The following is a 26,480-nucleotide window of genomic DNA, read 5'->3' on the forward strand; positions in this document are numbered from 1 at the left end:
GATATTAAGGCCTCCTTTTAATAGAGTACTGGACCAAAGCATTAACACATAGTGAATACATGAACTCCCCAAACTACGGTCATCACTGGGAGTGGTCCCGATTATTATCACTTCGGGGTTGCCGGATCATAACACATAGTAGGTGACTATAGACTTGCAAGATAGGATGAAGAACTCACATATATTCATGAAAACATAATAGGTTCAGATCTGAAATCATGGCACTCGGGCCCTAGTGACAAGCATTAAGCATAACAAAGTCATAGTAACATAACTCTCAGAACATAGTGAATACTAGGGATCAAACCCTAACAAAACTAACTCGATTACATGATAAATCTCATCCAACCCATCACCGTCCAGCAAGCCTACGATGGAATTACTCACGCACGGCGGTGAGCATCATAGAATTGATGATGGAGGACGGTTGATGATGACGATGGCGACAGATTCCCATCTCCGGAGCCCTGAACGGACTCCAGATCAGCCCTCCCGAGAGAGTTTAGGCTTGGCGGCGACTCCGTATCGTAAAACGCGATAAATCATTCTCTCTGATTGTTTTCTCCCCAAACACGAATATATGAAGTTGGAGTTGAGGTCGGTGGAGCGTCAGGGGACCCACGAGGCAGGGGGGCGCGCCCAGGTGGGTAGGCGCGCCCCCACCCTCGTGGACAGGGTATTGGCCCCCTGACGTGAATTCTTCTTTCAGTATTTTTTATATATTCCAAAAATAATCTCCGTTGATTTTCAAGTTATTTCGAGAATTTTTATTTCTGCACAAAAATAACACCATGCCAATTCTGCTGAAAACAGCGTCAATCCGGATTAGTTCCATTCAAATCATGCAAGTTAGAGTCCAAAATAAAGGCAAAAGTGTTTGAAAAAGTAGATACGACGGAGACGTATCACCCCCCCCCCCCAACCTATGCTTTTCTATATTCGCCGACCCATCTACATTTTTTTCTGTAAAACCTTTCTAAAAATGTGCAACGGATGTGATTTGAACTCTGCGCTTGTAGGGCCGCCTCAAGCGCGCCAACCAACTGGACAACCTCCCTGTTGCTACTTACATTCTTCATTCTTCAAATACAATACTAACCACCGTTAAGCTGTTTTTTTGTGTTTGACCGGTTTTCTTTTCTCTTTCTATTTATTTGTAAAGGTTCATTAATTTTTAAAATCATGATCTCTTCAAATTCGTGAACAGTTTTTAAATTCACAAACTTTGTTATCTGTGATTTTTTTTTCAAAATCAATGAACTTCTTTTGAAATTCGGTGAACTTTTTCTCAAAATCACTGAACTTTTTTTTTCAGTTTCATGAAATCTATGAACTGTTCCAAATCCATGTAAGTTTTTCAATCTGTGAACTTTTTTTAAAATCATGGGCTTTTTCAAATTCATGAACTTCTTTCAAAATAGTATTTTTTTTTTAGATCATTGTTTATTTTTCTTAGTCAATTGGTTACTGTTTTGAACGCTGGATAGTGAAGCAATTGTACGACGTTCATTGCGTGAACGAAGGAAAGGAGCGAGCGACGGCCAGCGAAGGAAGGGAGGAGTGGTCGACCATTCTCAGAAAAAAAAGAGAGAGGAGGGATAGACTAGCTCGCTTCCTTCTTTTTATTTTTTTGAGGTGTGAAGGACAATTTATTGATTAACTGGAAAGTTCAAAGGAATACAAAAAGGGTGATGTGGATAGCCTAGTCGCAGGTGGCGACCCTGGTTAAGAGAAACTAAAATTCTAACCAAGCTATGAGCTTCTTTGTCTGTGTCCCTACCTTCGAGGATGATACCACATACTTCAAAAAGCTGCTGATTCACATCGATATCACATGCTTGCTGCGAGCTGGCGCCTGAAGCGCCAAGCTCCCTCGGTCGTCAGCGCTAGACTTTGGGCGATTATTTCCTGCACACGCTCACGGCCTCACGAAGCCCATGATCGATTGCGAGGCGAGATTTGTTTTTATCGAGGCGATTTGACGCCATCGATGATGTCTGAGTACTCCTCTGGTGCAGGCTGCTGCTGTGGATGTCACGTTCAAGTATACTTTATATCTAGCGGTGGTTGACAATATAATACTTTCTTTATTTTAAAATATAATGCGCCCGCGCTTTTCGAGGTCCAACTTTAACCATAAATTTAACCAACAAGACCAACTGCGGTGGGAGAAAAAAATATATAATTGAAAACTTCTTTCAAATACGAATTCACTGATATAACTTTTGCTTCCGCCGCAATCGGTCTTGATAGTTAAATTTACGGTCAAAGTTGAAGCACGGGGATAGAGGAAGCACTAGATTGTGGAATGGAGGGAGTATGTCGCGCGTATCAGCTGATTATAGTATATTGTCAGTAGATTAATTAGGCTGCTAATGATCGCAAGTATGATGCCATCGATGACGCTCCACCACTAGTAGTGCAGTGCAGATACTCTTCTTAATTTGGGTTAGTAAAATTTATCCAACGTCTGACGTTCACGATGACCTGGCTGAGACCAACGAGTCATCTATTTATTCCGTCTCCTCCGGGACAAGACATCAAGCACCTGAGCTGAGCTCCACATCGATCAGTACTCAAAGCTACTCCACTCTCGGCCGAGGGACTCAGTGTTACGGCGACCCAGGACCGAGGAAGAATCATGGATTCCGTGACGGTGTCGACGGCGGCGAAGCCCACCCTCCGCGTGGCGGCCTTCTGCGGTTCCCTCCGCAAGGACTCGTGGCACCGCGGCCTCATCCGCGCCGGTACGCACAATCCATCACCAATCACCATTATATAGTTGCTTAGCTCCCTTGGTTATTTTGCACTGCTGAGTGCAACTGAATTTGCATGACCTATCTAGCCGAGGAGCTGTGCGAGGAGTCCATCCCGGGGCTGCGCATCGACCACGTGGACATCTCGGGCCTGCCCATGGCCAACCCGGACCTGGAGACCGACGGCGGCGAGGGCTTCCCGCCGGCCGTCGAGGCGCTCCGCGAGAGGGTCCGCGCCGCCGACTGCTTCCTCTTCGCCTCGCCCGAGTACAACTACTCCGTCACGGCGTCCCTGAAGAACGCGCTGGACTGGGCGTCCAGGGGCAACAACTGCTGGGCGGACAGGGCGGCGGCGATCGTGTGCGCGGGCGGCGACTTCGGCGGGGCCAGGGCGTCGCTCCACCTCCGCCAGATCGGGGTCTTCCTCGACCTCCACTTCATCAACAAGCCGGAGCTCCACATCAGGGCGTTCGCGGACCCGCCCAAGTTCGACGGCGAGGGCAACCTCATCGACCCCGTGACCAGGGAGCGGCTCAGGAAGGTGCTCCTCTCGCTCCACGCCTTCGCGCTCAGGCTCCAGCACAACAAGGACGACTGACTGACTCAAGATCGATCGATGATACTACTTGGCGCCGTGCACCGTACACACTGGTTAGTTTGCATTGGCCTTCAGTTTGACGATGTTCTGCTCCGCGTATTCGTGGTTCCGTGAAACACTGTAGGAAGCGTGTCCTACCTTTTGTGTAATAAATCGCCGAAGAATTGCATCGTACTGTTGAACGTGTGCGTGCGTACGTGTTTTACCGTTGCTACTAGTACTAGAACGCAAGGGCGCATTGTCTATGTTGAGAAAACAATAGAACTGTTGAAGAAATTGATATTGTTGAAACATATGGTGTTTTTAGGTGTTTTTTTTGTTTGTTTAGAGTTTGTGTGATTGCATCCCATTTAGAAAGGTGAGGCGGCGCAACGACTTTTTGCTGATGGAATAAGGTTTTCTTCACGTAACTCTCGTCCCAATGGTGCGTCAACGGATCCCGCTGGATTCGGTCGGTATTTGTCTTCGATGAATCTATTTGGATCCGGTTTACATCTGTGTGTGTTCGTACGTTTATAGGTTGGATCCTTTCAATTTAAGCTTCTCTTCAAATAAATATTAACAAAGTACATTGTAAAGCTAACAAAGTACTACTAATTTGAACTAAAAAAAATTACCCGCAAAAAAATTGAACTAAAATCATGATATTTATTTTGGATCGGAGAGAGTACTACAGAAATCCCTGTTTTGGGAACCTTCTTCGGTCTGGTTTTTCTTCTGTTGTTTGTTTACTGGAGGTTTTTACTGTTTTCTTTCTTGGTTTATTGTTTTCATTTTCTTTTTTAGAAAATATTCGCCAAACTCCAATAATGTTTACAAATTTCAAAAAAACTTATAGTTTTGAAAATGTTAATATTTCAAAAAAGATTCGAATATTATTTTGAAAAACTTTCACAATTTTTAAAAAGCATTTCACATTAAAAATAACAATTTACATGGTTTCTTCTTGAAACCAGAAGAAAAAAAAAGCAAGGGGAAAACATAACGAAAACAAACAAACAAAAACACCTACTTTGTCGTGTCTTTACTGAAGGTGGTGGATTGAAACTTGACTTTGGGGATGAGAATCCGGAGTTCAACTTTGTGGTGGACTCACCATCATGGGCGCACGTGCGGTGATTCCTTCTTGAAGGCGTAGCCTAAGAGTTGTGTATTTTTCGTTTATGTTGTGTCTTGTATTATAGGGTTAGTGGCTATATAGGGGAGTCACTGGCGCGAGGTATTCGGCCTTCGTGTTTGTTTTTTCCTTTATTTTTAGGTTGATGATGTTTGACTGCTAGATTTTGCACTTTTAATAATATATGATTGCATGCATCGTTCTAATGCAGAGGTATTCTCTTTTTCAAAAAAAAAAATCTACTGGTAGTGCAATGTGATCACTGATCCAAGCATTATATGCCAACCATATAAAACCAACACCTGGCAGATAGCTCATCTGAGAGAAAATACAGTCCACGTATTCCCTTTGAGGGACTCCAGCTGAACATTGACTGAAGACCTTGAGTCGTTGCTCGTGACTGGAACGCCAATGGCGTAGTGCTGTGTGGCACGCACCATGATAACGGCGTGTGCGGCTAATATGTGCGCGCGGACGGGTCGTTGATGCCATCCTTACCGTGTAGTGCACGATCCAATAAACTGGTCCAAGCTTTGCTAAACACATCATCCATGCGTGTGTGCATATAAAGAGGTGCAGCCACGCTCACCAAGCCATTCCTCCACAATCTTGTAGTTGAGGCGTGTGATCCTTTGCACACACATTTCCTTCACAACCAATGATGGCCTGTCCCAAGCCATTCCTTCTGCTGCTCCTGCTCCTACTCCTACAACTCCAGCTCGTGGCCGTGAACTCTTTTCTCCTTTCGGCAAGTACGTTCGCCAATCACACCACGGCCTTGCCGGAGTGTCTGCTGGACCAGGCGTTGGCGTTGCTCCGGCTGAAAAGGTCCTTCTCCGCTAGCAATCACTCCTACATCGCCTTCCGTTCATGGAAGGCCGGCACGGACTGCTGCCGCTGGGAAGGTATCGGCTGCCATGCCTCCACCAGCCACGTCACGTCGCTTGACTTGGGTGACTGCGGATTGGAGAGCCGCAGCCTTGATCCTGCAGTTTTCGAGCTAACCACCCTCAGGAATCTCAACCTGGGTGGGAACGACTTTCACATGTCTGAGATGCCTTTCGTTGGGTTTGAGCGGCTCACCATGCTCACCCACCTCAACCTCTCCACCTCCAACTTCTCAGGCCAGGTGCCTCACCAACTTGGTCTCTCTTGATCTCTCATTCCGTTTCGAATTTTTTGAGCTGCTCGGCTATGGCTACTGGTTTCACGTTGATTCAAGTAACCCAGGGCAACTCCTACTATCAAACTTAACAACCTTAGTTGCGAACCTTGGGAACTTGAGGGAGCTCCACCTTAGTTTCGTTGACTTGTCTAGTGAAGGAGAAGAGTGGTGCACTGCTCTAGCCAGGTACACTCCAAATCTCCGTGTTCTTAGCATGCCATATTGCAAGCTCTCTAGCGCTATTTGTGGATCGCTCTCATGTTTGCACTTCATACGTGTCATTGACTTGGGACACAATCATTTAGCTGGTCCATTTCCACTGTTCTTTGCTAACTTCTCCTCCTTGATTGTTCTCCAGCTTAGCTATAACGATATTGGTGGATGGGTTCCTCCGGAAATCTTTCAACACAAGAAATTAGTGACTATCGATTTGCACTATAATTTTAGGATTTCTGGTAATCTGCCAAAATTTCCAGCTCATAGTAATCTTGAGAATTTGCTTGTTGGTAACACCAATTTTTCTGGTGATATACCAAGTTCCATTAGTAATCTCAAATCTTTGAAGAGGTTAGGCCTTGGTAGTCATGGTTTTGCTGGAAAGCTACCATGAACAATCGGTCATCTTAGAACCTTGGTTTCATTGCAAGTCTCTGGTTTAAGATTAATAGGACTATTACCATCATGGATCACAAACTTAACCTCCTTAGATGTTCTTGAAATTTCTCATTGTGGCTTATATGGGCCAATTCCATCTTCTATTGGTGTTTTGATCAAACCAAGAAAATTGGCATTGTATGACTGTAATTTTTCAGGCAAAATACCTCCACACATTTTGAACTCAACTCAATTAGAAACTCTTCAACTTCATTCCAATAATTTCATTGGCAAAGTGCAACTTGGTTCGTTCTCGAAACTACCACACCTAGTTGAGTTGGATCTATCAAACAATAAACTAATTCTGATAGATGGGGAATATAATTCTTCGTTGGCATCCTTCTTCCCCAACATAATGTACTTAAGGTTAGCATCTTGTAACATATCAAAGTTCCCTAATGTCTTGAGGCATTTACATTGGATGGAGGGGCTTGACCTTTCACATAACCAAATTCATGGGGCCATACCTCAGTGGGCATGGGAGCAATGGACAGGTTTGGACCTTTTCTTTCTAAATTTGTCACACAACAAATTTAATAATGTTGGCTATGAGACCTTTCTTCCTTTTCATATACATGCCTTGGATCTCAGCTTTAACATGTTTGAGGGACAAATACCTATTCCCCAAAACTCTGGAGATATACTTGATTACTCAAGCAACCATTTCTCATCCATGCCATCTAATATTTCTACTCAACTTGGACAAACTGTTGTATTCAAGGCATCGAGAAACCTCCTATCAGGAAAGATTACTCCAGCCTTTTGTGGTACAAACCTAGAAATTCTTGATCTATCTTACAATAACCTCAGTGGTCCAATCCCCTCTTGCCTGTTGGAGGACACCTATACATTAAAAGTTTTAAATCTAAAAGAAAATCAGCTTCACGGAAAATTGCCACGCAAAATCAATGAAAGTTGCGCATTGGAGGCACTAGATTTTAGTGGCAATCGGATTGAAGGAGATTTGCCTAGATCTCTAGCTTATTGCAAATACTTGGAGGTCCTTGATGTGGGGAACAACCAGATTAATGATTTGTTTCCATGTTGGATAGCTGTTGTTCCTAGACTTCAAGTCCTCGTGATAAAACTCAACAAGTTTTTTGGTCCAGTGGCATCTTCTGTACCTAAAGGTAACAACACTTGTGGATTTCCAAGTATACGAATTTTGGATTTGGCCTCCAACAACTTCTTTGGGAGATTGACCAATGAATGGTTCGTGCAATTGAAGTCAATGGCAGTGGCAACCGCTAATGAGACATCAGTGATGCAATATGAGTTTGGTGCACAACAAGTATATCAGTTTGCCACCGTTCTCACGTACAAAGGTTCAACTATCATGTTTACTAAAATATTGACAACCCTTGTATTCATTGATGTCTCGGACAATGCATTCCATGGTAGCATTCCTAAAGATATTGGGGAACTTGTTTTGTTACATGGGCTCAACCTATCACACAACTTCCTTACTGGGACGATTCCTGTTGGAAATATGCCCTAGAGGCAATAATAAATTAGTTATTATTATATTTCCTTGTTCATGATAATCGTTTATTATCCATGCTAGAATTGTATTGATAGGAAACTCAGATACATGTGTGGATACATAGACAACACCATGTCCCTAGTAAGCCTCTAGTTGACTAGCTTGTTGATCAATAGATGGTTACGGTTTCCTGACCATGGACATTGAATGTCATTGATAACGGGATCACATCATTAGAAGAATGATGTGATGAACAAGACCCAATCCTAAGCATAGCACAAGATCGTGTAGTTCGTATGCTAAAACTTTTCTAATGTCAAGTATCATTTCTTTAGACCATGAGATTGTGCAACTCCCGGATACCGTAGCAGTGCTTTGGGTGTGCCAAACGTCACAACGTAACTGGGTGGCTGTAAAGCTACATTACAGGTATCTCCGAAAGTGTCTGTTGGGTTGGCACGAATCGAGACTGGGATTTGTCACTCCGTGTAAACGGAGAGGTATCTCTGGGCCCACTCGGTAGGACATCATCATAATGTGCACAATGTGACCAAGGAGTTGATCATGGGATGATGTGTTACGGAACGAGTAAAGAGACTTGCCGGTAACGAGATTGAACAAGGTATCGGGATACCGACGATCGAATCTCGGGCAAGTATCATACCGCTAGACAAAGGGAATTGTATATGGGATTGATTAAGTCCTTGACATCGTGGTTCATCCGATGAGATCATCGTGGAACATGTGGGAACCAACATGGGTATCCAGATCCCGCTGTTGGTTATTGACCAGAGGACGTCTCGGTCATGTATGCATGGTTCCCGAACCCGTAGGGTCTACACACTTAAGGTTCGATGACGCTAGGGTTATAAGGAATAGATATACGTGGTTACCGAATGTTGTTCGGAGTCCCGGATGAGATCCCGGACGTCACGAGGAGTTCCGGAATGGTCCGGAGGTAAAGATTTATATATGGGAAGTCCTGTTTTGGTCACCGAAAAAGTTTCGGGTTTTATCGGTAACGTACCGGGACCACCGGGAGGGTCCCGGGGGTCCACCAAGTGGGGCCACAAGCCCCGGAGGGCTGCATGGGCCAAGTGTGGGAGGGGACCAGCCCTAGGTTGGCTGGTGGATGTTGGAAATATGCCCTAGAGGCAATAATAAATTGGTTGTTATTATTTTTCCTTGTTCATGATAATCGTTTATTATCCATGCTAGAATTCTATTGATAGGAAACTCAGATACATGTGTGGATACATAGACAACACCATGTCCCTAGTAAGCCTCTAGTTGACTAGCTCGTTGATCAATAGATGGTTACGGTTTCCTGACCATGGACATTGGATGTCATTGATAACGGGATCACATCATTAGAAGAATGATCTGATGGACAAGACCCAATCCTAAGCATAGCACAAGATCGTGTAGTTCGCATGCTAAAGCTTTTCTAATGTCAAGTATCATTTCCTTAGACCATGAGATTGTGCAACTCCCGGATAACGTAGGAGTGCTTTGGGTGTGCCAAACGTCACAACGTAACTGGGTGGCTATAAAGGTGCACTACGGGTATCTCCGAAAGTGTCTGTTGGGTTGGCATGAATCGAGACTGGGATTTGTCACTCCGTGTAAACGGAGAGGTATCTCTGGGCCCACTCGGTAGGATATCATCATAATGTGCACAATGTGATCAAGGAGTTGATCACGGGATGATGTGTTACGGAACGAGTAAAGAGACTTGCCGGTAACGAGATTGAACAAGGTATCGGGATACCGACGATCGAATCTCGGGCAAGTATCGTACCGCTAGACAAAGGGAATTGTATACGGGATTGATTAAGTCCTTGACATCGTGGTTTATCCGATGAGATCATCGTGGAACATGTGGGAGCCAACATGGGTATCCAGATCCCGCTGTTGGTTATTGACCGGAGAGTGATCTCGGTCATGTCTGCATGGTTCCCGAACCCGTAGGGTCTACACACTTAAGGTTCGATGACGCTAGGGTTATAGGGAATAGATATACGTGGTTATCAAATGTTGTTCGGAGTCCCGGATGAGATCCCGGATGTCACGAGGAGTTCCGGAATGGTCCGGAGGTAAAGATTTATATATGGGAAGTCCTGTTTTGGTCACTGGAAAAGTTTCGGGTTTTATCGGTAACGTACCGGGACCACCGGGAGGGTCCTGGGGGTCCACCAAGTGGGGCCACAAGCCCCGAAGGGCTGCATGGACCAAGTGTGGGAGGGGACCAGCCCCAGGTGGGCTGGTGCGCCCCCCCCCCCCCACAAGGGCCCAAGGCGCCTAAGGGGAGGAGGGGGCAAACCCTAAGGGCAGATGGGCCTTAGGGCCCATGCCTGGTGCGCCTCCCTCTCCCCTCCACCTGGCCGCCACCCAGATGGGATCTGGGGGCTGCCGCCACCCCTAGGGAGGGAACCCTAGGTGGGGGCGCAGCCCCTCCCCTCCCCCTATATATACTTGAGGTTTGGGCTGCCCAAGACACACGAGTTCCTCTCCTTCTTGGCGCAGCCCTACCCCTCTCCCTCCTCGTTTCTTGCGGTGCTTGGCGAAGCCCTGCTGGATTACCACGCTCCTCCACCACCACCACGCCGCCGTGCTGCTGCTGGATGGAGTCTTCCCCAACCTCTCCTTCTCCCCTTGCTGGATCAAGGCTTAGGAGACGTCATCGGGCTGTACGTGTGTTGAACACGGAGGTGCCGTCCGTTCGGCACTAGGATCATCGGTGATTTGGATCACGACGAGTACGACTCCTTCAACCCCGTTCTCTTGAACGCTTCCGCTTAGCGATCTACAAGGGTATGTAGATGCACTCTCCTTCCCCTCGTTGCTGGTTTCTCCATAGATAGATCTTGGTGACACGTAGGAAAATTTTGAATTTCTGCTATGTTCCCCAACAGTGGCATCATGAGCTAGGTCTATGCGTAGTTTCTATGCACGAGTAGAACACAAAGTAGTTGTGGGCGTTGATTTTGTTCAATATGCTTACCGTTACTAGTCCAATCTTGATTCGGCGGCATTGTGGGATGAAGCGGCCCGGACCGACCTTACACGTACTCTTACGTGAGACTGGTTCCACCGACTGACATGCACTAGTTGCATAAGGTGGCTAGCGGGTGTCTGTCTCTCCCACTTTAGTCGAATCGGATTCGATGAAAAGGGTCCTTATGAAGGGTAAATAGCAATTGGCATATCACGTTGTGGTTTTTGCGTAGGTAAGAAGCGTTCTTGCTAGAAACCCATAGCAGCCACGTAAAACATGCAAACAACAATTAGAGGACGTCTAACTTGTTTTTGTAGGGTATGCTATGTGATGTGATATGGCCAAGAAGAATGTGATGAATGATATGTGATGTATGAGATTGATCATGTTCTTGTAATAGGGATCACGACTTGCATGTCGATGAGTATGACAACCGGCAGGAGCCATAGGAGTTGTCTTTATTTATTTATGACCTGCGTGTCAATATAAACGTCATGTAATTACTTTACTTTATTGCTAACCGTTAGCTGTAGTAGTAGAAGTAATAGTTGGCGAGACAACTTCAGGAAGACACGATGATGGAGATCATGGTGTCATGCCGGTGACAACGATGATCATGGAGCCCCGAAGATGGAGATCAAAAGGAGCAAAATGATATTGGCCATATCATGTCACTTTTTGATTGCATGTGATTTTTATCATGTTTTTGCATCTTATTTGCTTAGAACGACGGTAGTAAATAAGATGATCCCTCATTAAAATTTCAAGAAAGTGTTCCCCCTAACTGTGCACCGTTGCGAAAGTTCGTCGTTTTGAAGCACCACGTGATGATCGGGTGTGATAGATTCCAACGTTCACATACAACGGGTGTAAGACAGATTTACACATGCAAACACTTAGGTTCACTTGACGAGCCTAGCATGTACAAACATGGCCTCGGAACACAGAAGACCGAAAGGTCGAGCATGAGTCGTATGGTAGATACGATCAACATGAAGATGTTCACCGATGTTGACTAGTCCATCTCATGTGATGATCGGACACGGCCTAGTTGACTCGGATCATGTAATCACTTAGATGACTAGAGGGATGTCTATCTAAGTGGGAGTTCATAAGATGAACTTGTTTATCCTGAACATAGTCAAAAGGATTTTGCAAATTATGTCATAGCTCGCGCTTTAGTTCTACTTTTTAGATATGTTCCTAGAGAAAATTTAGTTGAAAGTTGATAGTAGCAATTATGCGGACTAGGTCCGTAAACTGAGGATTGTCCTCATTGCTTCATAGAAGGCTTATGTCCTTAATGCACCGCTCAGTGTGCTGAACCTCGAACGTCGTCTGTGGATGTTGCGAACATCTGACATACACATTTTGATAACTACGTGATAGTTCAGTTAAACGGTTTAGAGTTGAGGCACCGAAGACGTTTTGAAACGTCGCGAAACATATGAGATGTTTCGAGGGCTGAAATTGAGATTTCAGGCTCGTGCCCACGTCAAGAGGTATAAGACCTCCGACGATTTTCTTAGCCCACAAACTAAGGGAGAAAAGCTCAATTGTTGAGCTTGTGCTCAGATTGTCTGAGTACAACAATCGCTTGAATCAAGTGGGAGTTGATCTTCCAGATGAAATAGTGATGGTTCTCCAAAGTCACTGCCACCAAACTACTAGAGCTTCGTGATGAACTATAACATATCAGGGATAGATATGATCCTTGAGCTATTCGCGACACCGCGAAAGTAGAAATCAAAAGGGAGCATCAATCATTGATGGTTAGTAAAACCACTAGTTTCAAGAAGGGCAAGGGCAAGAAAGGGATACTTCATGGAACAACAAATCAGTTGTTGTTCTAGTGAAGAAACCCAAAGTTGAACCCAAGCCCGAGACTAAGTGCTTCTGTAATAAGAGGAACAATCACTGAAGCAGAACCACCCTAGAAACTTGGTAGATGAGAAGGCTGGCAAGGTCGACAGAAGTATATTGGATATGCATTATAATGTGTACTTTACTAGTAGCACCAGGGTATTAGATACCGGTTCGGTTGCTAAGTGTTAGTAACTCGAAACAAAAGGCTACGGAATAAACGGAGACTAGCTAAAAGGTGAGATGACGATATGTGTTGGAAGTATTACAAGGTTGATCAAATATCGTACGCTCCCTCTACCATCAAGATTGGTATTAAAACCTAAATAATTGTTTTTTTGACTATAAACCTAAATAATTGTTATTTGGTGTTTGCGTTGAGCATAGACATTATTAGATTATGTCTATCGCGATACGGTTATTCATTTAAGGAGAATAATGGTTACTCTGTTTATTTGAATAATACCATCCCGATCGTAGTGATACACATTTTCATGCCAAAGGTATAAGATAGTAATGATAGTACCACACAAATGTGGCACTGCAATTTGAGTCATATTGGTATAAAACGCATGAAGAAGCTCCATGTTGATGGATCTTTGGACTCACTCATTTTTGAAAGGATTGAGACATGCGAACCATGTTTGTTGGTAGATATGCATGAAGAAACTCTATACAGATGGATCGTTTGGACTCACTTGATTTTGAATCACTTGAGACATGCAAATCATACCACATGGGCAAGATGACTGAAAGCCTCGTTTTTAGTAAAATGGAACAAGAAAGCAACTTGTTGGAAGTAATGCATCTTGATGTGTGCAGTCCAATGAGTGCTGAGGCATGTAGTGGATATCGTTATATTCTTACTTCACAGATGATTTGAGTAGATACTGAGTATATTTACTTGATGAAACATAAGTTTGAATTATTGAAAGGTTCAAGTAATTTCAGAGTGAAGTTGAAAGATCGTCGTGACAAGAGGATAAAATATCTATGATATGATCATAGAGATGAATATCTGAATTACGAGTTTGGCACAGAATTAATACATTGTGGAAATTGTTTCACAACTAATATAGCCTGGAACACCATAGTGTGATGGTGTATCCGAACATCATAACTGCACCCTATTGGATATGATGCATACCATGATGTCTCTTATCGAATTACCACGATAGTTTATGGGTTAGGCATTAGAGACAACCACATTCACTTTAAATAGGGCACCACGTAATTCCGATGAGATGACACCGTATGAACTATGGTTTAGAGAAACCTAAGCTGTCATTTCTTAAAAGTTTGGGGCTGCAACGCTTATGTGAAAAAGTTTCAGGCTGATAAGCTAGAACCCAAAGCGGATAAATGCATCTTCATAGGACACCCAAAACAGTTGGGTATACCTCCTAATTCAGATCCGAAAGCAATAGGGATTGTTTCTAGAATCGGGTCCTTTCTCGAGGAAAAGTTTCTCTCGAAAGAATTGAGTGGGTGGATGGTGGAGACTTGATGAGGTTATTGAACCGTCTCTTCAACTAGTGTGTGGCAGGGCATAGGGAGTTGTTCCTATGCCACCTACACCAATTGAAGTGGAAGCTTATGATAGTGATCATGAAACTTCAGATCAAGTCACTACCAAACCTCGTAGGACGACAAGGATGCGTACTACTTCAGAGTGGTACGTAATCCTGTCTTGGAAGTCATGTTGCTAGACAACAATGAACCTACGAGCTATGGAGAAGCGATGGTGGGCCCGGATTCCAAAATGGCTCGAGGCCATATAATCCGAGAGAGGATCCATATATGAAAACAAAGTGTAGACTTTGGAAGAACTACTTGATGGTCGTAAGGCTGTTAGGTACATATGGATTTTAAAAAGGAAGACGGACAATGATGGTAAATGTCACCATTAAGAAAGCTCGACTTGTCATTAAGATGTTTCCCGACAAGTTCAAGGAGTTGACTACAGTGAGACTTTCTCACTCGTAGCGATGCTAAGAGTCTGTTGGAATTATATTAGCAGTCACTGCATTATTTATGAAATCTTGCAGATAGGATGTCAAAAACCATTGTTTCCTCACGATTTTCTTGAGGAAAGGTTATATGTGATACAACCAGAAGGTTTTAACAATCCTGAAAGATGCTAACAAGTATGCAAAGCTCTAGCAATCCTTCTAAGGACTGGAGTAAGCATCTCGGAGTTGGAATGTATGCTTTGATGAGATGATCAAAGTTTTGGGTGTATACAAAGTTTATGAGAAAATTGTATTTCCAAAGAAGTGAGTGGGAGCACTATAGAATTTCCGATGAGTATATGTTGTTAACATATTGTTGATCAGAAATGATGTAGAATTTCTGGAAAGCATGCAGAGTTATTTGAAAAGTGTTTTTCAATGAAAACCTGGATTAGGCTACTTGAGTATTGAGCATTAAGATCTATAAGGATAGATCAAAACGCTTAATAGTACTTTCAAATGAATACATACCGTGACAAGATTTTGAAGGAGTTCAAAATGGATCGGCAAAGGAGTTCCTGGCTGTGTTATAAGGTGTGAACATTGAGTAAGACTCGAAGCCTGACCGCGGCAGAATAGAGAGAAAGGACGAAGGTCGTCCCCTATGCTTTAGATGTAGGCTCTACAGTATGCTATGCTGTGTACCGCACCTGAAGTGTGCCTTGCCATGAGTCAGTCAAGGGGTACAAGAGTGATCCAAGAATGGATCACAGGACAGCGGTCAAAGTTATCCTTAGTAACTAGTGGACTAAGGAATTTTCTCGATTATGGAGGTGGTAAAAGAGTTCATCGTAAAGGGTTACACCGATGCAAACTTTGACACTAATCCAGATTATTCTGAGTAGTAAACTAGATTCGTATAGTGGAACAGTTATTTGGAATAGCTCCAAATAGAACGTGGTAGCTGCATCTGGGAGATGACATAGAGATTTGTAAAGCACACACGGATCTGAAAGATTCAGACCCGTTGACTATAACATCTCTCACAAGCATAACATATTCAAACCCAGAACTCATCGAGTGTTAATCACATGGTAATGTGAACTAGATTATTGACTCTAGTAAACTCTTTGGGTGTTAGTCACATGGGGATGTGACCTTGAGTGTTAATCACATAGCGATGTGAACTGGATTATTGACTCTAGTGTAAGTGGGAGACTGTTGGAAATATGCCCTAGAGGCAATAATAAATTGGTTGTTATAATATTTCCTTGTTCATGATAATCATTTATTATCCATGCTAGAATTGTATTGATAGGAAACTCAGATACATGTGTGGATACATAGACAACACCATGTCCCTAGTAAGCCTCTAGTTGACTAGCTCGTTGATCAATAGATGGTTACGGTTTCCTGACCATGGACATTGGATGTCATTGATAACGGGATCACATCATTAGAAGAATGATGTGATGTACAAGACCCAATCCTAAGCATAGCACAAGATCGTGTAGTTCGCATGCTAAAGCTTTTCTAATGTCAAGTATCATTTCCTTAGACCATGAGATTGTGCAACTCCCGGATACCGTAGGAGTCCTTTGGGTGTGCCAAACGTCACAACGTAACTGGGTGGCTATAAAGGTGCACTACGGGTATTTCCGAAAGTGTCGGTTGGGTTCGCACGAATCGAGACTGGGATTTGTCACTCCGTGTAAACGGAGAGGTATCTCTGGGCCCACTCGGTAGGACATCATCATAATGTGCATAATGTGATCAAGGAGTTGATCACGGGATGATGTGTTACGGAACGAGTAAAGAGACTTGCCGGTGATGAGATTGAACAAGGTATCGGGATACCGACGATCGAAACTCGGGCAAGTATCGTACCGCTAGACAAAGGGAATTGTATACGGGATTGATTAAGTCCTTGACATCGTGGTTCATCCGATGAGATCATCGTGGAAGATGTGGGAGCCAACATGGGTATCCAGATCCCGTTGTTGGTTATTGACCGGAGAGTGATCTCGGTCATGTCTGCATGGTTCCCGAACCCGTAGGGTCTACACACTTAAGGTTCGATGACGCTAGGGTTATAGGGAATAGATATACGTGGTTACCGAATGTTGTTTAGAGTCCCAGATGAGATCCCGGACGTCACGAGGAGTTCCGGAATGGTCCGGAGGTAAAGATTTATATATGGGAAGTCCTGTTTTGGTCACCGGAAAAGTTTCGGGTTTTATCGGTAACGTACCGGGACCACCGCGAGGATCCCGGGGGTCCACCAAGTGGGGCCACAAGCCCCGGAATGCTGCATGGGCCAAGTGTGGAAGGGGACCAGCCCCAGGTGGGCTGGTGCGCCCCCCCCCCCCCACAAGGGCCCAAGGCGCCTAAGGGGAGGAGGGGGGGCAAACCCTAAGGGCAGATGGGCCTTAGGGCCCATGCCTGGTGCGCCTCCCTCTTCCCTCCACCTGGCCGCCACCCAGATGGGATCTGGGGGCTGCCGCCACCCCTAGGGAGGGAACCCTAGGTGGGGGCGCAGCCCCTCCCCTCCCCCTATATATACTTGAGGTTTGGGCTGCCCAAGACACACGAGTTCCTCTCCTTCTTGGCGCAGCCCTACCCCTCTCCCTCCTCGTCTTTTGCGGTGCTTGGCGAAGCCCTGCTGGATTACCACGCTCCTCCACCACCACCACGCCATCGTGCTGCTGCTGGATGGAGTCTTCCCCAACCTCTCCTTCTCCCCTTGCTGGATCAAGGCGTAGGAGACGTCACCGGGCTGTACGTGTGTTGAACACGGAGGTGCCGTCAGTTCGGCACTAGGATCATCGGTGATTTGGATCACGACGAGTACGACTCCTTCAACCCCGTTCTATTGAACGCTTCCGCTTAGCAATCTACAAGGGTACATAGATGCACTCTCCTTCCCCTCGTTGCTGGTTTCTCTATAGATAGATCTTGGTGACACGTAGGAAAATTTTGAATTTCTGCTACGTTCCCCAACAGTGCGCCCCCCACAAGGGCCCAAGGCGCCTAAGGGGAGGAGGGGGGCAAACCCTAAGGGCAGATGGGCCTTAGGGCCCATGCCTGGTGCGCCTCCCTCTCCCCCTCCCCCTTGGCCGCCCCACCAGATGGGATCTGGGCTGGCCGCCGCCCCTAGGGTGGAACCCTAGGTGGGGGCGCAACCCCCTCCCTCTCCCCTATATATAGTTGAGGTCTTTGGGGCTGCCAACACATGAGTTCTTGACCTCTCCCTGGCGCAGCCCTACCTCTCTTTCTCCTCATATCTCGCGGTGCTTGGCGAAGCCCTGCTGGATCACCACGCTCCTCCATCACCACCACGCCGTCGTGCTGCTGCTGGATGGAGTCTTCCCCAACCTCTCCTTCTCCCCTTGCTGGATCAAGGCATAGGAGACGTCACCGGGCTGTACGTGTGTTGAACACGGAGGTGCCGTCCGTTCGGCATTAGGATCTCCGGTGATTTGGATCACGACGAGTACGACTCCTTCAACCCCGTTCTCTTGAACGCTTCCGCTTAGCGATCTACAAGGGTATGTAGATGCACTCTCCTTCCCCTCGTTGCCGGTTTCTCCATAGATAGATCTTGGTGACACGTAAGAAAATTTTGAATCTCTGCTACGTTCCCCAACAATTCCATCCCATGTTGGTCATCTAAGCCAGTTGGAGGTTTTTGATTTGTCCTCAAATGAGCTTTCAGGAGTGATCCCACATGGCATAGCATCATTGGACTTCTTAACAGTGTTGAACCTATCATATAACAGTCTGGAGGGGAGAATACCAGAATCTCCTCATTTCCTGACATTCTCCAATAGGTCATTTTTGGGGAATGATTTGCTGTGTGGGCCTCCATTGTCAAAAAAATGCAGCGGTGCAACACCACCAAATGGTGTGCTACAGACTCCGGATGAGAATTCTGTGGACATTATGCTATTCCTCTTTGTGGGGCTTGGATTTGGTGTTGGGTTTGCAGTTGTAATTATTGTAACATGGGTAAAAGAAATCTTGAAAGAATGCTACACTTTTGTAATAAATGTAATTTATGTCATGAAGGTTACTTGCAATTTGAAAATATATGTGCATGTCGTACATAGTGAATATTGTATTTAGTTGCTAGTCATCTGTTGCATTGAGGCTTATAAGTTCAACAGAAATGGTGGGAAATGTTTGTATCATTGAATTTATGAAGTTTATGTTCCGCACCTCGCCATTTTGATTCATAAATAATGCAATGTGATGTTTCACTCTTCATATTTACTTTTCAGCTACTTCTCACATGACTCAGAACAATTATTTGCTTCCGAGTCCATGTTAATAAATGTGCGATATGGACATCATAATTCGTTAAGTGAAAAAATATGATACGACTTTGATCAAATGGTCATCAATGTCGACTTAGAAATAACAAGCAATAAAAAATATCCAATAACTTCTGAAATGTTCTTGGTTTCAAAAATAATGTTCGTGATTTTGGAAAACAATTAGCATATTAAAAAATGTTCATAATTTTGAAAAATAATCTTTGGAAAATAAAAAATGTTCATGATTTTGGAAAAAATATCCGCGTATTCAAAAAATTATTCATGAGTTTGAACAAATTATTGCGTAAATGTTCGAAAATTAAATTAAAAAGTTCATTATTCACAAAAAAATCATGAATAAAAAATGTTCACGGTTTAAAAAAATCAATAATTTGATAAATATGATTGTAGAATGGAAATTAAAAGGGAAGAAAGATGGAAAGTAAAAGAAAATAAAAAATGAACATGGAAAAAGAAAGGAAAGAATGAAAATGAAAAAAGCAGAAAAAACCCGAAAGGAAAAACAAACAAACACTCTCTCTCTCTCTCTCTCTCTCTCTCTCTAAAAGGAAAAGGCTGGTCGGGGAATGTTGTAGGACTAGGACCTTCCAAAAACTGGAAAGTAGCTAGTTGGGCAGGTCCAAAGTATGTACGTGCGCGTCGTTGTTAACCAGAACCAGGACCTACGCCGCGGCTACTATATCTCACAATATGCAAGAGATTCTTATGTCTCCCTGAACAGTTTTCGCCTGCGATGTTGCTATTGGGGCAGCTCATTTGTGTCTTTTTTTCCATGCTAGGTGTCACGATCGTGTTCGCCCGCTGCACTTCATTCGATGGTTTGCAGTATTTTTTTCCTTTTTTGTTTGTTTCCTCACTAGTTTCTCCGTTTTTTCTTTTTTTTTAATTCTTCATTTCTACTTGGTTTTCACTGCCTTCTCGTTTTTTCTCTGTTTCTTTCTCAATTTTCATTGATTTTCCCCTTTTCTTTCTTTTTTCTTTGTTTTCAACTGTATTGTTTGTTCCTTAGTCGTTTTCAACGGTCTTTCTTTGTTTCTTTCCCGTTTTTCATCGGTCTTTCTTTGCTTCTTTGTCGATTTTTCATTGTTTCCATTCGGTTCAATGGTTTTCTCATTTTCTTTGTTTTCCTTTCTTTTTTTTGTATATACTATAGATTTTCATCGGTTTCTTTATCGATTTTCTTTGTTTTCCATTTTATTTGCACTGTTTATTTGATTTTTATATTTTCATTTTTCTTTGGTTTCCTTTGTTTTTTCGGTTTTCATTGGCTTTTCCATTTTTTCATTTCTTTTGCATTTGATACTACGATTTTTGTATGCATCAAGAACATTTCTGTAATACAAGTTTAACATTTTTTTATACACAGTCAACAATTTTTTATACACATTTTTCAAATGCTTGATTAACATTTTCATGTACAAGTTCAACATTTTTTTTATTACTCGGTCAACATTTTTTATATATTATTTTTAACACTTTTCAAATGCTTGTATAACATTTTTTAAATACAAACATTTTTTGAATACATGACCAACATTTTTTCTATACACATTTAAATGTTTTTCAAATGCTTGATTAACATTTTTCAAATACAATGGCATGTCCCCATCAAGGGACTGCATCACCTGCCGCATAGTTGGCCTTGCATTGGCGAATGGGTGAGAGCATAATAGCCCCAGCTTTAGAGCCACACATGCCTCCTCGGCGTTGCAGTTGCCCCCAAGCTGCTTATCCACGTCATCAAGGAGCGATGGCTTGTTCCACAGGTCGAGCACCGATTCAACCAACAATACCTGCCTATCCTCTAAATTTGGATTGACAGGCCTCTGCCCACAAGTAATTTCGAGAAAAAACACTCCAAAAGCAAACACATCAGTGAGAGGGGTTGCTTTGCTGGTATGCCCTTGTAACACCCCGGATGTAATTTACCTTATATGTATCCCAACTCTTGTCGTTTCCGGCATAAGTTATGATATTTCCTCGTTGTCGGGTGTTTGTCTCCGTGTGTTTTGTCTTTATCATGCATCTCTTATCATGTCATCATGCGCATTACATTTGCATACGTGTTTGTCTCATGCATCCGAGCATTTTTCCCGTTGTCCGTTTTGCATTCCGGTGCTCCTATGTCCTCCGGTGGTCCTTTCTACCTCTTTTCGTGTGTGGGGGTTAAACGTTTTCGGATTGGACCAAGACTTGTTATGCGGCCTTGGTTTACTACCGGTAGACCGCCTGTCAAGTTTCGTACCATTTGGACTTCGTTTTATACTCCTACGGTTAACCGAGGGACCGAAAAGGCCTCATGTGTGTTGCAGCCCAACACCCCTCCAAAGTGGCCCAAAACCCACCTAAACATGTTCCTTCATCTAGAGCGTTCGATCACGATCACGTGGCTGAAAACCGCACCTCATTTGGACTCTCCTATCTCCCTCTACCTATAAATATAGATCCCCTCATCGAAATCACGGTTGAAACCCTAAAAAAACTACAACCGCCGCCGCCGGACATGTTCGTTTCCCGCCGGACAGCCTCCACCGCCGCCTCGGGCCAATAGAGGCGCGACACCTATCCCGGGGGACCGCATCGCCACCGACCGCGCCGGCCCGCGAGGCCCAGCCGCGGCCCTCCTCCCCGCACGACCGGGCCCGAAGCTCCTGTAAGTGCATCTAGTGCCACCCCTAGTTGGTTTTGGAGTATTGACGACAAACCTAGTTGAGGGACTAATGTGTTTGTGAGAATTGCAGGATAACACAGGTAGAAGTCCCTCATTGATTCGGTTTTCCTACCAGAGAAGATCCCTAAAAATGTATGAAGACATTGAAGTCAAAGGTGGTATATGAAGATATTCACATTGAAGACTATGACAAGAGAAGACACCACATGAAGCCTATGGAGCTCGAAGACTTAGATCTTTCGTAGTTCTTTTTCTTTTGTGTTGAGTCATAGGAACCACCGTACTGTTAAGTGGGGTCCAAGAGAACCAGTCAGAATGACTGTAGTGTTGCCTAACCAAAACCTATGTCTTCGAGTGAAGACTATGAGAGCGAATCTTGTCCAGAGTCGGACAAGTCAGCCTTGCTTGTAGCCCAAGTAAAGTTGCCGTGTGAGTTTGAAATCTGACCGTTGGAACACGTGTCAGTTCCTTAGTGACCCAGGGTCATTTCGGACAAATCAGGTCGGGTTGCCAAGTGGCTATAAATAGCCCACCCCCTACAACCATAAACGGTCGGCTGCTCAGATTGAGAATACGGCTTTTGTCGTTTGAGAGCAACCACCTCGAAGCCTTTGAGAGAGAATTCATTGCGAGGATAAAGCCCTAACCACCCAGAGCCAAAGAGAATTGGGCATCACTTAAGTCTTCTTGTCTGTGTGATCTGAAGACTTATTACACTTGAGGACTGTGCATCCTCCAGCCGGTTAGGCATCGCGTTCTGAGCATCCAAGAGACATTGTGGATTGCCGGCGAACGAAGTCTGTGAAGGTTTGGGAGTCTACCTTGAAGACTTACCAGAGTGATTGGGCGAGGTCTGTGTGACCTTAGCACAAGGGGAATACGGTGAGGACTAGGTGTCCTTGAAGGAAATATGCCCTAGAGGCAATAATAAAGTTATTATTTATTTCCTTATTTCATGATGAATGTTTATTATTCATGCTAGAATTGTATTAACTAGAAACATAATACATGTGTGAATACATAGACAACCAGAGTGTCACTAGTATGCCTCTACTTGACTAGCTCATTAATCAAAGATGGTTATGTTTCCTAACCATGAACAAAGTGTTGTTATTTGATTAACGAGGTCACATCATTAGTTGAATGATCTGATTGACATGACCCATTCCATTAGCTTAGCACCCGATCGTTTAGTATGTTGCTATTGCTTTCTTCATGACTTATACATGTTTCTATGACTATGAGATTATGCAACTCCCGTTTGCCGGAGGAACACTTTGGGTGCTACCAAACGTCACAACGTAACTGGGTGATTATAAAGGAGCATTACAAGTGTCTCCAAAGGGAGATGTTGGGTTGGCGTATTTCGAGATTAGGATTTGTCACTCCGATTGTCGGAGAGGTATCTCTGGGCCCTCTCGGTAATGCACATCACATAAGCCTTGCAAGCATTACAACTAATATGTTAGTTGTGAGATGATGTATTACGGAACGAGTAAAGAGACTTGCCGATAACGAGATTGAACTAGGTATTGGATACCGACGATCGAATCTCGGGCAAGTAACATACCGATGACAAAGGGAACAACGTATGTTGTTATGCGGTCTGACCGATAAAGATCTTCGTAGAACATGTAGGAGCCAATATGGGCATCCAGGTCCCGCTATTGGTTATTGACCGGAGACGTGTCTCGGTCATTTCTACATTGTTCTCGAACCCGTAGGGTCCGCACGCTTAAGGTTACGATGACAGTTATATTATGAGTTTACATGTTTTGATGTACCGAAGGAGTTCGGAGTCCCGGATGAGATCGGGGACATGACGAGGAGTCTCGAAATGGTCGAGACGTAAAGATTCATATATTGGATGATATGGTTAGGCCAAGGGGTCAAGCCCATGAGGCTTTAGGTTGGTGCAAAAGGAGTTTTGCGGAGGCCAGGGGGCCAAACGCCGGAGACCCTGGCGTCTGGCCCTGGGCCAGACGCCGAGGCCCATGGCGTCTGGGCCAGACGCCAAGGATTGTGGCGTTTGGTCCTGGAGTCCGAGAAGGACTCTTGCCTTTCGGGTGAAACCGACTTTGTGGAGGCTTTTACTCCAAGTTTCGACCCCAGGGCTCAACATATAAATAGAGGGGCAGGGCTAGCACCAAAGAGAGATCAAGAAACAACAAGTTGATCCACGTGATCTATTCCTTAGCCGTGTGCGGTGCCCCCAGCCACCATATTCCTCAATAATACTGTAGCGGAGTTTAGGCGAAGCCCTTCTGTTGTAGTACATCAAGATCGTCACCACACCGTCGTGCTGACGGAACTCTTCCCCGACACTTTGCTGGATCGGAGTCCGGGGATCGTCATCGAGCTGAACGTGTGCTCGAACTCGGAGGTGCCGTAGTTTCAGTGCTTGATCGGTTGGATCGTGAAGACGTACGACTACTTCCTCTACGTCGTGTCAACGCTTCCGAAGTCGGTCTGCGTGGGTACGTAGACAACACTCTCCCCTCTCGTTGCTATGCATCACCATGATCTTGCGTGTGCGTAGGAAATTTTTTGAAATTACTACAAAACCCAACAGTGGCATCCGAGCCTAGGTTATTTATGTTGATGTTATATGCACGAGTAGAACACAAGTGAGTTGTGGACGATATAAGTCATACTGCCTACCAGCATGTCATACTTTGGTTCGGCGACATTGTTGGACGAGACGACCCGGACCAACATTACGCGTACGCTTACGCGAGACCGGTTCCCCCGACGTGCTTTGCACATAGGTGGCTTGCGGGCGACTGTCTCTCCAACTTTAGTTGAACCAAGTATGGCTACGCCCGGTCCTTGAGAAGGTTAAAACGGAGTCTATTTGACAAACTATCATTGTGGTTTTGATGCGTAGGTGAGATTGGTTCTTGCTTAAGCCCGTAGCAGCCACGTAAAACTTGCAACAACAAAGTAGAGGACGTCTAACTTGTTTTTGCAGGGCATGTTGTGATGTGATATGGTCAAGACATGATGCTGAATTTTTTTGTATGAGATGATCATGTTTTGTAACCGAGTTATCGGCAACTGGCAGGAGCCTTATGGTTGTTGTTTTATTGTATGCAATGCAATCGCGATGTAATGCTTTACCTTATTACTAAGCGGTAGTGATAGTCGTGGAAGCATAAGATTGGCGAGACGACAACGATGCTACGATGGAGATCAAGGTGTCGCGCCGGTGACGATGGTGATCACGACGGTGCTTCGAAGATGGAGATCACAAGCACAAGATGATGATGGCCATATCATATCACTTATATTGATTGCATGTGATGTTTATCTTTTATGCATCTTATCTTGCTTTGATTGATGGTAGCATTATAAGATGATCTCTCACTAAATTATCAAGAAGTGTTCTCCCTGAGTATGCACCGTTGCCAAAGTTCGTCGTGCCCAGACACCACGTGATGATCGGGTGTGATAAGCTCTACGTCCATCTACAACGGGTGCAAGCCAATTTTGCACACGCAGAATACTCAGGTTAAACTTGACGAGCCTAGCATATGCAGATATGGCCTCGGAACACGAAGACCGAAAGGTCGAGCGTGAATCATATAGTAGATATGATCAACATAACGATGTTCACCATTGAAAACTACTCCATCTCACGTGATGATCGGTTATGGTTTAGTTGATTTGGATCACGTGATCACTTAGAGGATTAGAGGGATGTCTATCTAAGTGGGAGTTCTTTAAGTAATATGATTAATTGAACTTAAATTTATCATGAACTTAGTCCTGGTAGTATTAGCATATCTATGTTGTAGATCAATAGCTCACGTTGTTGCTTTCATATGTTTATTTTGATATGTTCCTAGAGAAAATTGTGTTGAAAGATGTTAGTAGCAATGATGCGGATTGGATCCGTGATCTGAGGTTTATCCTCATTGCTGCACAGAAGAATTATGTCCTTGATGCACCGCTAGGTGACAGACCTATTGCAGGAGCAGATACAGACGTTATGAATGTTTGGCTAGCTCAATATGATGACTACTTGATAGTTTAAGTGCACCATGCTTAACGGCTTAGAATCGGGACTTCAAAGACGTTTTGAACGTCATGGAGCATATGAGATGTTCCAGGAGTTGAAGTTAATATTTCAAGCAAATATCCGAGTTGAGGGATATGAAATCTCCAACAAGTTCTATAGCTAAAAGATGGAGGAGAATCGCTCAACTAGTGAGCATGTGCCCAGATTGTCTGGTTACTACAATCGCTTGAATCAAGTGGGAGTTAATCTTCCAGATAAGATAGTGATTGACAGAATTCTCTAGTCACCATCACCAAGTTAGTAGAACTTCGTGATGAACTATAATATGCAAGGGATAACGGAAACAACTCCCAAGCTCTTCGTGATGCTGAAATCAACGAAGGTAGAAATCAAGAAAAACATCAAGTGTTGATGGTTGACAAGACCACTAGTTTCAAGAAAAGGGCATAGGGAAGAAGGGGAACTTCAAGAAGAACGGCAAGCAAGTTGCTGATCAAGTGAAGAAGCCCAAGTCTAGTCCTAAGCCTGAGACATAGTGCTTCTACCGCAAAGGGACTGGTCACTGGAAGCGGAACTACCCCAAGTGATTGGCGGATAAGAAGGATGGCAAAGTGAACATAAGTATATTTGATATACATGTTATTGATGTGTGCTTTACTAGTGTTTATAGCAAACCCTCAGTATTTGATACTAGTTCAGTTGCTAAGATTAGTAACTCGAAACGGGAGGTGTAAAATAAACAGAGACTAGTTAAGGGTGAAGTGACGATGTGTGTTGGAAGTGGTTCCAAGATTGATATGATCATCATCGCACACTCCCTATAATTTCGAGATTAGTGTTGAACCTAAATAAGTGTTATTTGGTG

General features: G+C 44.2%; 2 protein-coding genes across 2 annotated transcripts; both read left to right on the forward strand.

Moving 5' to 3' along the window:
* Window positions 1–2,529: 2,529 nt before the first annotated feature.
* Window positions 2,530–3,528, forward strand: LOC125542874 (putative NADPH:quinone oxidoreductase 1). Its single transcript, XM_048706096.2, has 2 exons — window positions 2,530–2,747; window positions 2,846–3,528. Exons 1-2 carry the CDS (start codon window positions 2,642–2,644, stop codon window positions 3,352–3,354), a joined length of 615 nt encoding a protein of 204 aa, XP_048562053.2. The 5' UTR covers window positions 2,530–2,641; the 3' UTR covers window positions 3,355–3,528.
* Window positions 3,529–3,792: 264 nt separating this feature from the next.
* LOC125542871 (receptor-like protein 7) lies at window positions 3,793–11,936 on the forward strand. Its single transcript, XM_087546389.1, is given in 2 exon segments — window positions 3,793–5,605; window positions 5,607–11,936. Coding segments are annotated over 2 exon segments (2,658 nt in total). The 5' UTR covers window positions 3,793–5,129; the 3' UTR covers window positions 7,789–11,936.
* The last annotated feature ends 14,544 nt before the right edge of the window (window positions 11,937–26,480 follow it).

This window comes from Triticum urartu, chromosome 3A, assembly GCF_056163025.1.
Source record: "Triticum urartu cultivar PI428250 chromosome 3A, HENAU_Tu73, whole genome shotgun sequence".
NCBI lineage: Eukaryota > Viridiplantae > Streptophyta > Magnoliopsida > Poales > Poaceae > Triticum > Triticum urartu.